Raw genomic sequence first — 17,145 nt, forward strand, 5'->3', positions numbered from 1 at the left:
GTGGGTGTTTTTCCCTAAAGTATAAAAGCTGCAAAACCATATCTGTAAGACAGCAATAGCAAAGAAATTTTTGCCAAGCTCTGATGCGAAGGAGACAGGAGTCTACACTCTAAGAAAGGCCATCTGGTGCTGTCCCATCTATGCTCCCCCAGCCTGTGGAAATGGAGAAAGGCACAGGAGTCTATGACCTACAAAATCAAGGGGGAACTAAACATCAGAAAAAAAGACCCACAAAAAAATTACTTTAGAGAAAGCCAATGAAATTTCTATGGCTGGCATAAATCTGTGTCACGCACTCTCTGCTGATATGAAAGCTTTAAAGATTTTGAACTTTATGTACAAAGAAGCAATTCAGCATGAAATTATAAACCCAGAAGACTTTACATGACAGGAGACCATATCCTCTGAGTGAAGAGCAGGCTAGAGTATTGAAAAATAAGAGGGGAAAAAAAAATGACTGTGAAGAAAATACCAATTGCTAATCAATAGAAAGTTCACACCAGGATAATCAAACAAACCAAACTGATTTTGTTTATGAATTGAGTTAAAGAGGTTTGTAATTCATATAAGGCTATTTCTTAGCACCAATTGACTAGAAGATGCTTACAGTCATATCCTTGGTGCAAAAATAGTCTTATGTATCTAAAACACAAATGATAAATTCACTCTTTTGGTCACAACACCAACAGATTTGTTGTATATTGAACTTCCCCTTTCTCCCTTATTTTGAAATACATTCAGATACTCTTTAAATAAATCTTTGCCATGTTCCCCTACCAAACACAGATACACAAGTCTGCAGGCTGCAGACATTCCCTATTTACCGCCTCCTCTAATTTTTATTATTAGCTGCCAAATTACAAGAGCTTGTGGTTGGAAAATTGTAGCTGAGTACTGAGTAGCTGAACTGTCTCAGGCTGGCACATCAGCCACAAACTGTGGGCAGAGGTCTCTTTTCTCATTTGATAAAGAATAGGGCATAGAAAGAGCTGTACACAGGCAGCATCGTTTCCACAGCAAGGCCAGACATGCAGGAGACTGCAGGGTTACCACTGCAAATACAAGTTAGTGCCTTCTACAAAAAGGTCAAAGCATTAACTCCAGACTTGTAGGTGACCTCAGACCAACTAAAACAGTATAATTCACTGAACATAGTAGTCTAATTCACTGACCTACTGATGCCATTTTACCAAACATACTTGCCATTTTTTTTGTAGCATTCTGAAACCAGTAACCTTACTTCAGGCACTTTGAGTGATTATCTGCTGTTGGGAGATTTGCAAGAGGCAGAATTGTACTGTCCTGGAAAGTGAAAAATTAGATAACTCCTTCATTTACAGTGAGCAGCAGACGCAGCCCAGCTGGCCAGACCTTACACTGAGATGCAGGACTGAGATCATGCACCCATTTCTCTTGGTGGGGGAGCCACTGTCATGACTCAGATTCAGCATGTTTTTCTGAAGGGATGTCACTCTGCTTTTAAGGCATAATCATGAAAAAAAAACCAGAAAAGAAAGGCATGGGCACTAACATATTAGACCAGGCATCCATTTTGCCCAATACTTGACTCCAGTTAAAAGCCTAAGAAACAGAGTCAAGGTATATGCTTCCCTCAACATCCATTTAGGATGTAACTTAGAGAGCTCCATGCCTGAATACTTAAGAGTATATTTTATTTTTTTAATCTTTTGCCCACTATGGAGCCCATTCTCAAAAAAATGTAACTGGGAATAGCATGAAATAGCACTTACCTTTATTTATTTTGAACCTGGAGCACAATATTTGCATTTAATATCTCCAAATCTTATCAAACCATGTCATTCAGTATGTTATACAGGCTTGTGAATACCCTCTGCTTGCTCTACTTCACAGAGTATAACTAAGGCACAACTAAGTCCACCACACACCACAAACTGTCAGATCAGTCTTCTCCACAAACACTATGTTGTATCTATCAGAACTGAATTTGGCCAGCTGTTTTCTTGCCCCACCACTTACCACTGTGAGATCCCTCTGACATTCCTCACAGTCAGCTTTTGGTCTTACCACCTGGAAAAATATGTCAGTGCTTTATTATTCATCCTCCATTCCAGGTAGTTTATGAGCACCTGGAACAGCAGAGATCCCAGCACACTTTGTTCCAGAGGACTCCAGGAGTAACATCCCTGTACTGTCCAATCTTCTTATTTTTTCCATACAGTTTCTGCTATTTACCTAGTCACTACCTAATCACTAAGGATTACACCCAGTTTAATTTTCCAAAAATCTTTGAAACAGCAAATGTCTGGTTGTTTTTCATTTTTTGGGCTGGGGTCGGTTTGCTTGGGGTTTTTGTGTGTATGTGTGTGTGTGTGTATGTATTATGGTTTATCTAAGAAATCCACACATATTGTATTAGTTAAATGACCTTTATCAAATGCTAATCCAGTCATTCAAACAACACAAGCAGATTTATAGGGCAGAAGTTCCTGCTGCAGAAGACAACTTGTCTCCTCTCTATCTGTGTACAAGCACTAATTCTATTCTTTATTTTTAGGTTCTAAGAAGAGCCTGATACAGAAAGCAGGCTTGCTCTTAGCTTCCACTTTCCCAAACAACCCCCTAGACCCTTCTTGAAAAGCCCAGCACGTTTGCTGCTCTTCATTCTTCCATTCTAAGGCCAATTTAAGCAATGATTATACGCAACCGTGTGTAACTCGGCAACTTCAACACCGAGTTCCTCACAAAGTGAGAACTTTTCCTAGCAATTCTTTGTGCTAGGAATTCACTCCAAAACGTCAAGCTTCTGTCACTTTCCCCCAGCCTGTCCCCTGGAAATGAAGGGTCCACAGGGGAACTGTTCTGCAGTGAATACCAATGCAAATAACTTCTCTGCTACAGCTTTACCTTCCCTTAGCTCACATGTGATATTATGACTATCTATCAGCTCATCGGGATATCTGACAGGCTTTCTGCCTTTGACAGACAAAAAGCTTTATTATTTTTTTTAATGTCTTTACAAAGTTGTTCCTCAACATTTTTTTTTGCTCTACCTCATTATGGTTTATATTTAGCTTGCCAAAGTTAATGCTCTTTCCTATTCTCCTCATTTGGATACAACTTCTGCTTCAGAAAGATGACTTATTTCTAGGAGTCTTGTTTACTTTACTGTTTAAGCAAGTCGTTGTTCATTTTTGTGGCTTTTCTTCCATCTCTTATTGCCCCTCCCTTCTCACACTTTACCATTGAAACTGCACACAGTATTCTAGAAATGTTGGATTGTAAGGTTTTGTATTTTAATTTAAGTTGGTGTTTCACACAAAATTCTCAACTTATTTGGGCACATATCAACTTGAAATAGCACTTCAGAAATGGTATTTTGTTAAGATAATGTGAAGGTTTCTCTGTTTCCAAAACAGGTTTTTTTCTATCTTGAAGGTATAATCTGCATTTGTTCCTCCCAGATGTTTTATTTCATGTTGGATATATTAGCATATATTTTGTTGGACTTTGGCCATTTAAATCAGGGAATCCAGATTGTTCTCTAGAAGTAACTGACCTTTTATTTAGTACTCTACAACCTGGGATTTTTTCCAGATAGGACTATTGATGAAGGGATCAAACATTGCTAGAATGACAACTGATTGACTGAGGACCTCATACAAACAAACAAACAAACATACATTTAGTCGTTCTTTACCATCAACCACATTTTTGGATTTCTCAGGGCATTGCTCTTTAATCCATCCAGTGCTTGCTCATGCTTGGTAAAGTCTGAACTCTCATTTTTACCAGTAAAAAAACACTTATGAAGAAGAGCTACAACCTCTGAGAAATATTTATTCTATTTCAACTATTTCTACTATATTTTGCCTATTTACATTTAAAATTGCACTAAGAAGTCAGGAACCTTAAAATGGGAAAACATTTATTCATTTTATTCATGCCACTATATTTTGCCTATTTACATTTAAAATCGCACTAAGAAGTCAGGAACCTTAAAAATGGGAAAACATTTATTCATTTTATTCATGCTTGAAAACAGCCAAACCAACTTTATCCAAATATTAAAAACACCCAACAAAAACACACATTTTACAGCAAAGACCAAGCCTAAAAAATGTCAGCTGTAGAGATGATGGTTTCCTAATGACACAATCAACTGAAAACAAAAGCTAGAATAAAACAAGCCATGCAGCTCAAATCTTTAAATGAACAAGCAAGAGAATTTGGCTTTAAGAGTTCTAAATATATTGAATACCTGGCTTGGTAATATTAACTTTGCATAGTTCTCTGACTACAAGGAAAGTTGCAGAAGAAAAAGAATTTTAAGTGCAGCATGGAATTTTTTTCAGAACTACTGGTCAGCCATCCTTGCAGCAGTACTCAGTAAAATAATGAAATGTCCAACACAGAACTCAACTCATAAAGAAACCCAAGACACCACGGGAAAAAATGTCAACATTAGTTAAATTTTAGGGTCCATGTTAGATGAGCACCTGAACATTACCTGGTGAGATGCTGTCTTTAAAACTGTGAATATGATTTTTCAGTGTATGACCAATACAACAACCCCTTGCTTCGGCTAGAGACACGTTTGTACCCCTTTGCATGGAATTAGTTCAATGCTGTGAACTACTGGGAGAAGGTGACTGAACAGAGATCTGTAAGCAGCTGTTGAGGGAGAGAATAAATATCACTTCAGATTCTAGGAGGCTGAAAACCTCCTTCTCAAAGCCAAAGTATTTTTAAAATTAAAATAAGATTAATAGTTTTGTAATAATGAGTTCATCCTACTCTATACTATTTACATTTCACATGTACACAAACACAGATTTAAAAGCACTCACTTTCAGTTCTAGTATTTATATTCTAACCAGAGTTCCAAAATTCTCACAGAAGATAATACTGATAATTGTTCGGTTTACACTGGTGATGGAGAACTTTAGTGTTTTGCTTTGTTTTTAAGGCTTGTCTGTAGTATCTACTGGTAACAAGGCAATGTCAGATTTATTTTTTTATTTTAAAAAAGCTTGCAGACACCATGCTTGTCAACAAAAACAAAGACAGAAGGATACCACCAGTCTGAGGCTTGGCTTGAAGGCTGTGATCACTCAACCTAACCTTTAGATGCACAGGTCATGGAAATTCCCTCCTCAAAAGAAATAAAATATCTCTTTTGGGAAAGTGCCAGTTCTGTTAAACAGTCCTCAACCTCTTTTGCCAAAGAGATCATTGCACCACAGCATCTCTTCCACGTGTACAAGAACCTTATACAATGGTCAAATTTTCCACTCGATGAACCAAACTGAAATCCTTGAGCCTCAACAGATTAATGTTCCTGCCAATGTACCTTCTGAACTGTCTCCCAGCAATTCTACAAACTCCAGGCACCTGAGGGATGCTATACCCTGTTCACCCAAGAACAAAAAAACCCAAAACCAACCAACAACAAAACATCACACTTTACCATCTACTCCAGATAACCATGACCAAAGCTTCCAAAGCATTGCATCATCTGGTATTAGCAGTGAGCTCAACCACACATTTGTATCATGCACAGACAACATAATTTGTTTTATTACTCAACATCCAGAAGCCTCTACTCTTTGAGCAAAGTCCTAGTCGGACTGAAGTCAACTAAGCCACTGCCACTGACCACTCAAATAGTCCAGAATTTCAACACCGGTCTCTCTTTGAACCAATCAAGTGACAGAGTAATGACACTTTTCAAGACAAACTCTGCCCATCACCTACCTTGAAGGATGAGAAGTCATATGGGGAAGTGGGAAAAAACTCCCACAGTGATTACTTACTTTGGGAAGATGACAGTCATGAGCGCTGATGCATAGCCTGGCTTGCACACTCCCTCAGAGAAATTGGCATACTTTGATGCCAGTTCTGGAGGCCTGTGGAAAAATGAGTACAGAATCAGGACTTTTCTGGCTATGAACTAGTTTTTGCAATCATCCAAGTAATTTTTCTCCTTATCACTTTGCAGAAAACAGCTGCAGGGAGTAATAGCAAACACAGACCATTATTTATTTGTTGCACTATGGCATCGCAGAACAACAAACAAAGGAGAGAGGTGAAGAGATCTGAAATACCACTAAACCACTAGTTTTGCTGAAAGATTTTCATAGCTAGCAAGGAAAATCTCATAGCTATCAAGAAAAATATCAATATATCATTTAGACTTCAACCTTTCAAAAGCAAAAAAGACATAAACAGCACTTTGCTTTAGCTACTTTTCTAAGTGATGATCAAAGTTAAAATTATAGAAAAGTATTATTTCGAAGATTACTTAAAGATAGTTTCAGGAATTTGAAACAAAGCTCCAAGAAGTTCTGGCAGGGTATCATCAAGGGATAAGTGCTTTCAGTATTTGGAAGAGATGACATTGCTGCTACTTTGTTGAGGTATGTCTGAATTCAGCTTGACTAGTGACTCTTGGGCCAAATTTAGAATATGCAAGGTGTTTTTTTCATTCAGTTTCTGTACAGAAACAAGATCAGCAACTTAATTAAAGATATTTCAGTCTAGCACATACATTTACCATAGGTCTACTGAGTGATCTGAAAAAAACATTTTGTTTCCCTGTTCACCACCTGCAACAGTTTTACATTTATCCATTTCATGAAAGCATTACAAAGGCTAATTCACTTGTGCTTTCAAAGTAACATTAGATATCTTAGTGTCAGCCACAATATGAGAATTGTTAATATTCCTTCAAAGAACAACATAAAAAGCATTTACAGTTCCATGCTCAACATTCAGTGGAAGCTGCAAAGACTCCATCGATAACGCTGTTCTTGCTACATCATTATCAGCAACAGGCAGGTAATGAAAGGTTTTTCCTCCAGTTTAACAGTAGGAGTCAAATGAAGGTGACAGTGCACATCCACAGAGCAGCTCCACAAAATCAGTTCTGAAGAGCCTGTTATTATCACAACCATGTTCTTTCCCAGGCATCACCAATATCACTTAACCAGCAAACTACTGCTAACTGCAACAAATGTGGATTCAGAGAGCTTGAAAATTATATATAGGAAGGACAGTAACTCCATGCTGAACTGACAGTAACTATTCTTCTCATACTGGTCACGCATCACCTCTCAAGAGGCCAGTAGCCACTTCCGACGACATGAACAATAGAGGGACAAACAATTTTACAACTAGCTGCATACAGTACAAAACCTCCTATAGGAACTACGGGAGAATGGTCTGGTCTCTCTGTATACAGAACCCTTGTAATTCCAAATATATTGATATATACAGAACCTCTATGGTTCTTTAAGAATAAAATCTATTTCTGCTGAATAAAAATCTAAACCTTCAACAGCAGGAAGAAAAATAAACTGGAGAAGATAAATAGTCACTGGAAGTATTTAATTTCTTAAGACCTTGTAAGCTAAAAAGCACCATAAAAAGCTTAAGAACACGGATCCTATTTAATTCTGCCACAGATATCCTGCATAGCTATGGTCCAAACATGTAATATTTTACTATCAAAATTCCTTAACTATAAGATGGCAGAACAATACATTTGGCCATTTACACTGTCAATTATTTACAATAAAAGTTTAGATATCTCTAAATATATTATAAAGACATGGAGAGAAAGAGACAGGTGTAACATTATCTAGCACAACCCAAATCCATTAATTTGGATTCCATAGGTGATGATATGATATCATAATACATTTCTCTAAATGAGAGAGATGAGAAAACATCTGAGACACGAGCATCCAAAATAATTTTCATTCTTACGCCAGTCAGGATCTCTTTATAAATAGGCACATGAAGCAAAGGCCTGTTGCTGACAAAACAGAAGGTTCTAATGGTGCTAAAGTATATCTCCTGACACAGACAAAAGGGAAAGCAGGATGTATGGATCACAGCTTGTTGGAGCATTTCAGATACAAAGAAATGTGGGAAATTTTAATTTTTATCAAGCAAACCTAAGCATTGCTAGAATTTTATTGTTTAGGCAACATACAGAAACCCCTAATACCAAAATCTTCAAAAACAAGTAGAAAGCAACTGGAATTTATCTGCAGCCACCACGGTAGTGAGTCATTGCTGGCAAACTTGTAAAACTATTTCAACAGCAGGCCTGTCTCAAATGACCTCAGTGGTCACACAAAATATCTTGTGCCACAAGCACAGGCATTTTTCTCTTTTCTGATTTAATGGCGCTTTCATTATCAAATTAAAATGTCACTCAGATGCCCATCATGGTGTTTCTGCACAAGAATAGCAGGCTGAGACCCTCCTGCATTGTGAGCCCACAGAATGCCAATCTCTGCATCCTGATGGGGGGGGAGCTGTCAGAACAAACCCACAAACCCACAAAGACACTCAGAGCTGCTAAAGCCCCCAGGCCGAGCTGTTAACATTTCTTGGATGTGATGAAGTTCATGATCCAAAGTGCCAGAGGCAGAACAGTTCTCCAAGCCAACTGTAGCTGCCATCTCGTATCATTCAACATTTGCTCATCTCCTTTCTTCGTGCCGCATTTTGAGTCAGCAAGCTACAGAAAACTAGAAAGGGGCACTCTACATTTTAAATCCATCTAGGGACATGTTTTATTTGTTCAATCTCTTTGAAATATGCATTGCATACTGTCACTGCCAACATGCTCATAATGATAAGCCCCTAGTAGGTGTAACCCAGAGCAAATTTAGAGTAAGGCTGGATACAGCCTTGCTGTTTACCATCCTGCTACCAGATGAAGCTCTCCAAGTTAACATCCCTTTAGATATGTACATTTGCTTTGTGGGTATTTTTTTCTGCAAGATCTACAAATCTTGCAGAGATCGGTCTTCCATAAATCAGGATGCAAAACATCCTGCGTGAAGTATCCCATCGAGAACTACACACCTTTCAAACAAAGCCAAGTTTGAAAAATCACGCTGTGTTAGTAGTACATGGTACTGTAATAAAAGAGCTGTACAGAACTGAAGTCTACAAATGAGCGTCTCCTTTGTATTTGATGACAATGTGCCTACCACACTGCTGCATATATTGCTGCATATATTGCTGCTTCTTTGACAATGTTTTTATGTCCAAATGGGAAAACCAAACACTATTACTTTCTTAGTGCTTTAGAAGCTAGTAAACAGCTTCATCTCTCTAGCCCCATTACTGTGCCTGAACTCCAAGGCCATCCTGATAATCCAGCCAGCCAGAACCATCATGATGCATAGGACAGAAGAGTGCAAATCTCTACATCTTCCAGGTCCAGCTACATTATTCCAGCTCCTGATGCTCATGCTGGGCTGAGGTAGTTAAAGAGCTAGTGGAGACAGCAAAAATAATATAATTAGATGACACTGTGGACCCTTCAAATTTTGCTCAGATTTGCTGCAGGAGAAACCTAGTAAAGCAAAAAATTGCTCCAGAATAAATGAGAAAAACAAATCAGTCAGTAACTGTAAACATCTGCTGTTTTAAACAAGTGCCTGCATGAGGGTGAAGTTAAAGGGAAGTAATTGGCTTATTCCGCTGAAGAGAAAATGCACTCTTGCTTTTTTTTTCCTGACTTTTCTCTTATGAGACCAGCACACATCCTGAATTCTTAAGATTTTCTGTGCTTCTCTACACTGTTATGTGGACATCAATCTTAACAAAATTTCACAATTTGGATAAGTTAAAAATCCAGCTGCTTTCAGAGGATTTAGAAAAAGTAACAAGATTTTTCCTTCTGCTTGCATTTGGCAGATGTGTACCTTCTTTTAATCTCAAATATGAAAACGTCACCATGGTTAATTCCTTCATCGTGTCCTGATCAGGGACATCATGTCATCCTCATAAGACTGGAATCTAAATCCTTTTTAAAAAGAAGTTAGTAATACGACTCAGTGTTTAGATTACTAAAATAATGGCCACAACTAAGCTCATATAATTGAATATTACAAAATCTGCTTGAAGAGACAGTTTTGATGCTTTCCCTTTCCCATGGAATTTAAATTGTGGATTGTAAAAATCAAAAAACTTCATCTACTTGAGATCATCTTATTTGAGAACTGATGTCTCTTGCTGCTACTCTCGCACATAAAATATATGAACTGACACATTTCTGAAACAAGGAAAAGGAGTTCTTGGCAATGAGCTCTCTGGGCTGACCCTTCTTGGGGTTTCTTTCTCTTCGGTTCAAAATAACCTGAGTGTTATGCCTACAGAGCAGCTCTACAAAGTGTATGTCATGATACATGAAGAATGAACAGGAGATGGGATGAGAACATGAAATGAAGGCATATAAAACACAGTGAGGTGTTATGGAGCAATAATGAAATAATATTAGCACATAATTTTGCGTATCACTAAATGAAAACAGTTAATGCTGAGACCCCATAGCTATACCCTGTGAGATTCAGAGCATTTTAATTTAGGTAGGACTCCCTGGGTCAGATGTATCTACCACATACAGTCATGGCTCAGTGTTGGCCAAAAGACAATTTTGTAGACTCCTGGAATAAAACTTTCAGTTCAGTTTCCCTCAAATAAGCCAAGGGATACATTTCAATCAGCATACAGTAAGAACTAGTTATGGGATTTGCTTCAAAATTGGAAGACTGCTCCAAAAAAGACACTACTGAAGACACATGCAGAATGGCTAGGGTGTGCATTTGTATGTATTTCAACTAACATCAAAAGGACACAGACAACTGAATAGTATTTGTTTTGTACATCACTTATAGCCTAACAAATAGACAGCTTCCAGTCCTTCATATTCTTTTTCATAATATCATAAGCTTGTAAAGCAGTGAATTCCATTTGATAGGGAAAATACCACCAGTTTACTTAAAGGCAGGGGAGGACACCTTCAGAAGGTTTGGTGATGCAGCTCCTCAGTTACTGCAACTCAGCCTGAGGAGGAGAAGTAATTTACATTCACCTACAGAGTAGTCAATCCCATACACCAGTAACAGCAGGGGACTGAAAAAATGCATCTCCACATCTGACTTTATAAGTAGAGTCACGACCATCATGTCACTCAGGGGGAATCCCCTGGAATGGAAGACACCGCCACAGAACCCTCCCCTGGGGTACATGGCTGGAGATCCATGCTCACCAGGAGCACAGTGCGGGTTGGGAAACACCAAACCAGGATTTTAAGAAGCTCCAATTACAGCTCTTACAAGTTTGCAAACTTGGGTTTAAAGAATTACACAGCCTGATCATTTGATGTTTGCTATTTTCCATCTGAGGAAAAAGTAAACAAACAAAAGAAAGGAATGAGTAGATAGAAAGAAGACGAAAAGCAAAATGCTTACATTGAAAGAGATGGGAACTGCATCTATTGCCCTATAGCCAGCAAAATAAATGTAAATATTTTCAAATGTTACTCCAGTATGTAAGCAAATTCCCCAAGGAGGTTGTATGGCCAAATACAAGGAAAGATAGACCAAATCCCTGTTTCTAAAATGACATGATGAATGGTAAATTCTGCTTCTCTACAAAGAACTGTGGCTTCTGATGAAATTAATTTACAATGATAATCAACACGAAGTTTTATTTATTTATTTGGATTACTCAAGAACAGCAGCTGAAGAAGATTAGGTTACATTAAATTGGCCCAGGACGACAAAGTTTGGAAGACATTCCACCAGAACCCATGACCCGCCTTCCCAGCCCTGAAGGAAGAGATGACACGAAGCCAGTTCTGCCCTTGGGAAGTGCAGGGCAGGCAGAGGGGCAGGGACAGCTCAGAGCAGTAACACTGCAATGCCACTCACCCTCTGAAATGCCATCTTTGCACAAACACACTGAAAAGGCTTCCACTCACGAAAAAATCATGAGGATCCTACTTCCTTACTAAATTCCATTCCTGGTCTTTGCAACAGTAGAAATTAGATCACTAGGCAGAAGAAGGAATTTCAGATTAGTCTCAGCAGTGCTAAATGCATAAACATCTTAAGAAATACACCTATAAGTGATTATCAGAAAGGAGTATCTCATTGTACCATCCCTTATAGTTCCAAGGACCAAGAACCCTGCCTGGAGCTTCTCAATTAATAACCTTTTATCAATGCCTTAAAAAGTGTCAGGATCCTCGTGGAAAAAAGAGTAAGAAGTTTTCAAGGTAGACAGCTTTTGTTTGTTTAAGTAAGTAAATAAAGAAACAAAATCCTGAGTTTAACAAAATCCAGATTTAAAGGATGAAGATAAAAAAACCCAGCCAAAGTCCATGGCACATTTTGTATGTGACCTCATGCTGCATGCTCCTCCAAGATTGAGTAATATCCCCGACCACCTGATCTCCTTTGGTTTTTGTAAAATTTCCCTTTTTTAAAAAAAAGATTCTGTTTTGGTTACATCTTACCTTCAAGACTAGTAGCCCAGAGAAAAAGCAGGATTGTGTTCAAATAGACACAGATGAGGAGCAAAGAAAACAGTCCATTCCAGAGTTTGTTTGTGTTTTTAAAGAAACGTGGAAAGGAAAAAACAACTGGATAGAATACCAATTGTTAGACTAAACAAAAAGCATGAAATACAGAAATTTTATTTTCACAGAAGGCAGCTGCTTACCAAACAAAGAAAAAAAACATGAAGATGACTGCTCCCTGAGTTTTTGATAATTTACTAATCTTTGGACAAAAAACTTATAACTTAATGATGAAGTAACTTGCTGACAATCAACACAATTCCTCAATGTATATTGCTGGACTTTTATCTATTCTAGTTTCCATAGTCCAAAATTACTGGGTTTCCATTCTCAGTGATAAGTATCAGCATTCTGGCTTTACAGACAGGAGACAAGGATAACGTAATGGAAGATAACCACGCTGTTTGGAGATGGGGCATGTTAGGACTCAGTAGTCAATAAAAACTCAGCAGTCAACTCCAATTCCTAGCTGAACTCCTTTCTCAAGAACTTTCTAAAGAATGTATAAATGAACTCTTGTTTCCCCAAAGCCAGAAATTATAGTGCTCCCTGATATTAGGCCATGTGATTCTCAAAACCTGCAAAAACTAAATGCTGTGATTCTCTATTTAAACACCTCTCAAAAACCACTGCTAGTGCAATGGCCATAAGAAGTGAGGCAATTAAAAGTCTAATAGGAAATAAAATGCTCAGCTATCACACCCATTTTTGGCCAAAGAAAGGGATGGAGGAAGACAAATTGCAATGCCATAATTTTGTTGCTGTAACCTGTAATTCTTTATCACCAACTCTCATTTGTTACATCTACAAATGGGCAATGCTTTCTTTGGACAGGGAACAGTTTTTCTACTTGCAGTGTAATAAACCCAGCAGTGTAGGTCCAGGAGAGACAAACAAGTGCTAAAGAGATGGAAATAAATAATTCAATCCAATTAGAATCCAGGAATCCTCTATTCAGACCAACAGGAATCAGTACATCTGAAAACAAAGATACTTCCCCAAAACCCACAGCTGTGAGGAAAAAACAAGTTCAACTAAGAATTCCTGGAGCAGCATAGACAAAATTACAGTTTTATGCCTGTGGATTTGAGTGTCAAAATCCAGTGCTTAGCAGTTCCAAATGCCAAATGAGAAAATCTCTCACACTAAGGTTTTAATCACGAAATCTTTCTTCAGAAAAATGTAGCTCATTTCATTGTAGAATGCACCAAGCTATGGATTCAGTGTTTTGCTAGGTGTGAGAGCACACTAGAGCACAGCAGAATATTATGGAAAATATCAACTGTGATTTATTATTCGCTATTTCCCGTATCATTGGAACATCAAGCAAAATTATCCTGAAGACAGTAAAACAGACAAAAGGAAGCACTTTGTTATATAACAGGCAGTTAATAGGCAGATTTCTTTACATCAGTATGTATAGATGGGATCAAAAGCTATTAAGAGGTCTAAGAGCATCCCCAGTTTGGGAAGAGCAAAGCTTCCTCCCCCTCGGAAGCTGTAGAGCGACACTGGAGCAAGGACAGCCTCACAGTTGTGTATTTTTCTCCTTCCCTACACAATCTACGGAGCATTTTGAGACAAGGTATTGGAGCAGGTGAGTCTTTGGTCTGGCCATTTTTATTTTCCTACAACAAAAGTTCAACCTTTTCTGTTGCAGTAGCAGATCTATTGCACAGGCAACTGGAAGACACTAAACCTTAGGGGAATAAACTCCACTTGGAAAGATCTCTCTCAGCTACTGAGAGAGATGGAAATCTAACACAAACACTTCACAACACCCTCCCTTTTCAGTTTCTTCAGTAAGGGTGATAAAGGCCACCCTTTAAACTTTTCTTTGGAAGGTCTGGACAGCCTGGGAAAAAATAACAACTTAATTCCTCTAAACAAAAGAAAAAGCCAACTTGATATGGCAAGGGTGCTTCCCCCCCTCTCCAGGCTGGACTGAAATTCAGAGGAAAAAACCACTGGTCAGTGAATAAAGTGCTCTAGATGGTACGCAGAGGTGACCTCACAATTGGGGAATGTGGTTTAACAGTAGTTTTACAAAATGCTGTATATAGTCATGAGGTTTTGAGTTTTTCTCACTCCTCTTTCTGAAGCAGTAGTCCAAAAAAGGCTGTCTCTAGTGACCTGTATTAAAGACAGATGCCATGAATTCAAGCAGACATCAATTAATCTAGTAAGTAGCACACCGAAGCCTTAAGAAGAGGGACGCTACATATTGGCAGGAAAAATGTTTCCTCCAGAAATTTTGCTGTAAATACAGAACACAATCCTGACCTGAACGAACCCTTGCAGTTACTGTGACTAAAAGTGCCCTCACAAAACTAACAAAAATCCAAACTGCTTTAGGGAAAATAGAGAATAGATGGAACCTTTAACAGGAAGAACAGCTGCAGAATCACCGAGATCAAAAAAGCCTTCCTGTTTACTCCATACATTGTTCTAGTGAATGCTCTTCTGCTAAGATAAATGCTTTTTTTTTTTTCTTCCTTTGCTTCAAAGAGCAGCTGCTTGTCTGAAAAGGCTGCCCAACCAACATTCAAACTGCCACAGGTAAGCACCATGAGTCAGAGAACTCAATAAAGTTTGTCTCAAAGACAAAGTCCCAATTAATAGGACTGTCCTTCATCTTGTATCACCATAATTTAACTGAACACCAGCCCCAGATCAGGTTATTCATGGCTCTGAGAGAGAGAGCAGTGTTTTTTTCCAAATTGTTTGGTGAACAAGCTAAAGGAGAGCTCCAAGGCTGAACCATAAAATAGGTTTCCCTTTTTAACAGGACAAATCCTATCCTCTCCTCCTTGTTAATTCATCAAAATAGCAACACTTCACAAAATCACCTGAGCAAAGCTCCATGATGTTAAAACACAGCTTTGACTCCTATACAGATCAGAGTCCCTGACTCAAACAGTCCAGTGACACAACCACCTTTGGGAATTTCTGCCTTCAATGATGTAAAAAAAGGGTCACTAAAAAAGAGGATGAAAGGGGACAGGAGGAAGGCACCAAACATTTTGCAGCTGTACAGGACACAGCTCACAGTTTTGAGGTCTTCAAGGTTAACTCCTTTAAGGAACCAGGGGAAGATATTTCTAAGTAGGAATCAAAAGGTCTGAAATCAACCAGAATTATACAAACACATTCAATATGGAAATTTAAAACACTGTTTGTTGGCTTTTCAGTTTATTCTTTGATGAGCTGGAACAGATTGCACGGCAGACAAGGCAGAAACAGCACATATATGATCTCAGTTTTCTGTCCCTCCCTTTGTGGTCCTGATTCTCATTTCTTAGAGCAGGAGTGGGGCTGCAAGCTAGTGTTAGCAGTAGCATTTCTGCCTGTTTTCATTTCTGCTGTGAACAGGGAGAGAATCACATCAGCTTCTGTGTAATGTTAGAGTAAAAAGTATTTAATTAAAATTAATTTAACTGCTTGGTTTTCTCAAAAGCAAATAGAGAAAATCTCATCTCAGCCTCATAATTTAGTTCAAACATCCAAAACCTCAAAAACATCTTACAGCAACAACTGCTACATGACTCCTTCGCCAACATGTCACATCAGACAGAGCTGACATTAACCTTCCTGCTGCAAAGTAGCCTTCATCATGTTTTGTTTATTGCAATGGGCATCACACACCATCACCTGTCCCACCAGTCCTAGTCAGGTCTGGGGTCCTTTGGAGTACTTCTCCAGTGCAGATTCCTGAAGGAAACAGCATATCCTAAATTTATCAACCTAATCAAAACTTACCTTGTCCTTCAGTCCTAGAACAACTAAAATAAAGAGGTCTTTACTCATCAAAACTTACTACCAGGTTTTCAGTCTTAAGACTGGGAATGGAACAAGTAAAATAAGATACCCCTTGGATTATATTTAACAGGGTTCCTTCAGTCTCCTTCATTCCTCTCCTCTGCTAGATAGTTCTCAAGCACAGCAACAAGGTTTCTTCCATTCTTGCAGCAAAATGAAATATTGTTTTCTTACATAACAGATGCTAATCACAGCTGTTAAAAGTATGCCTTGGTTTTATTGCCCTTCCTCAGCACGCAAGAAGACTGTATGTGTTTGTTCTACTAAACTCTTTCCTGCCTTGATGACTTACTACATATTCTTAAAATTTATGTGTGGCAATCTTAGCAGAATGAGGCAGACAGCAAAGCTTTGATGTCTCTGGTCACATTATAGCAATGCAGCAGACAAAATTAGAGGCAGACTGAGTAGACTAAGTTGTCTCTTCCCATATGTTCCATTTACAAAACCTCCTCAGAGCCAGCTTATAAACTAAGGGCTGACAACTGAGCTGTGTCTGAATACCTGTTGGGGTTTTAGTTTAGTCTTAGTTTTTTTCCTGTTAAAGGAATTTTCTCCCATATGCATGTTGCTAGGGGACAAATAGCTGTACTTAAGAAAGACAAAAAGGGGGGTGGGGCGGGCCTGGCTACTCTTTTGTTGACACCTGGGTGTGGGGTCAGTTCGATCTCAGCGTCTGGAAAGAGAAGCTGCAAAGAAAAGAGCTGCTGGTTCCTTTTTTTCGGCCGTTTTTCTTTCTGCTGGAAGCAAAGCCGGGAGCCCAAAAACCGCTTTCCCGCCCCTGCTGGAGGCCAGGCTGTGGCCGCCCTGTCCCGCTGCTGCTTTGAGCTTTCGCTGCGTTGTAGCCCTGCTCGTCCTGCCGGCCTGGACCTCCGAGGGGGTTCCCTGCTTGGATACATCGCGTCTGTCCTCTGGGATCTGTGCTCGTCCCTCCCACTCCAGCCTGCTGCTCCTCA

At 38.9% G+C, this 17,145-nt stretch overlaps 1 protein-coding gene across 10 annotated transcripts in view; it reads right to left on the minus strand.

The window, feature by feature from the left end:
• The window catches only part of ST3GAL3 (ST3 beta-galactoside alpha-2,3-sialyltransferase 3), a 186,752-nt gene that overhangs the window by 105,271 nt on the left and 64,336 nt on the right, over nucleotides 1-17,145 (minus strand). For all 10 annotated transcript variants that reach the window (XM_017743508.1, XM_017743506.1, XM_017743507.1 and 7 more), the window contains one exon: nucleotides 5,796-5,888. In XM_017743508.1, the coding sequence (XP_017598997.1) occupies nucleotides 5,796-5,888 (93 nt within the window). The remainder of the gene's footprint in view (nucleotides 1-5,795; nucleotides 5,889-17,145) is intronic.

This window comes from Corvus brachyrhynchos, unplaced genomic scaffold, assembly GCF_000691975.1.
Source record: "Corvus brachyrhynchos isolate BGI_N302 unplaced genomic scaffold, ASM69197v1 scaffold48, whole genome shotgun sequence".
NCBI lineage: Eukaryota > Metazoa > Chordata > Aves > Passeriformes > Corvidae > Corvus > Corvus brachyrhynchos.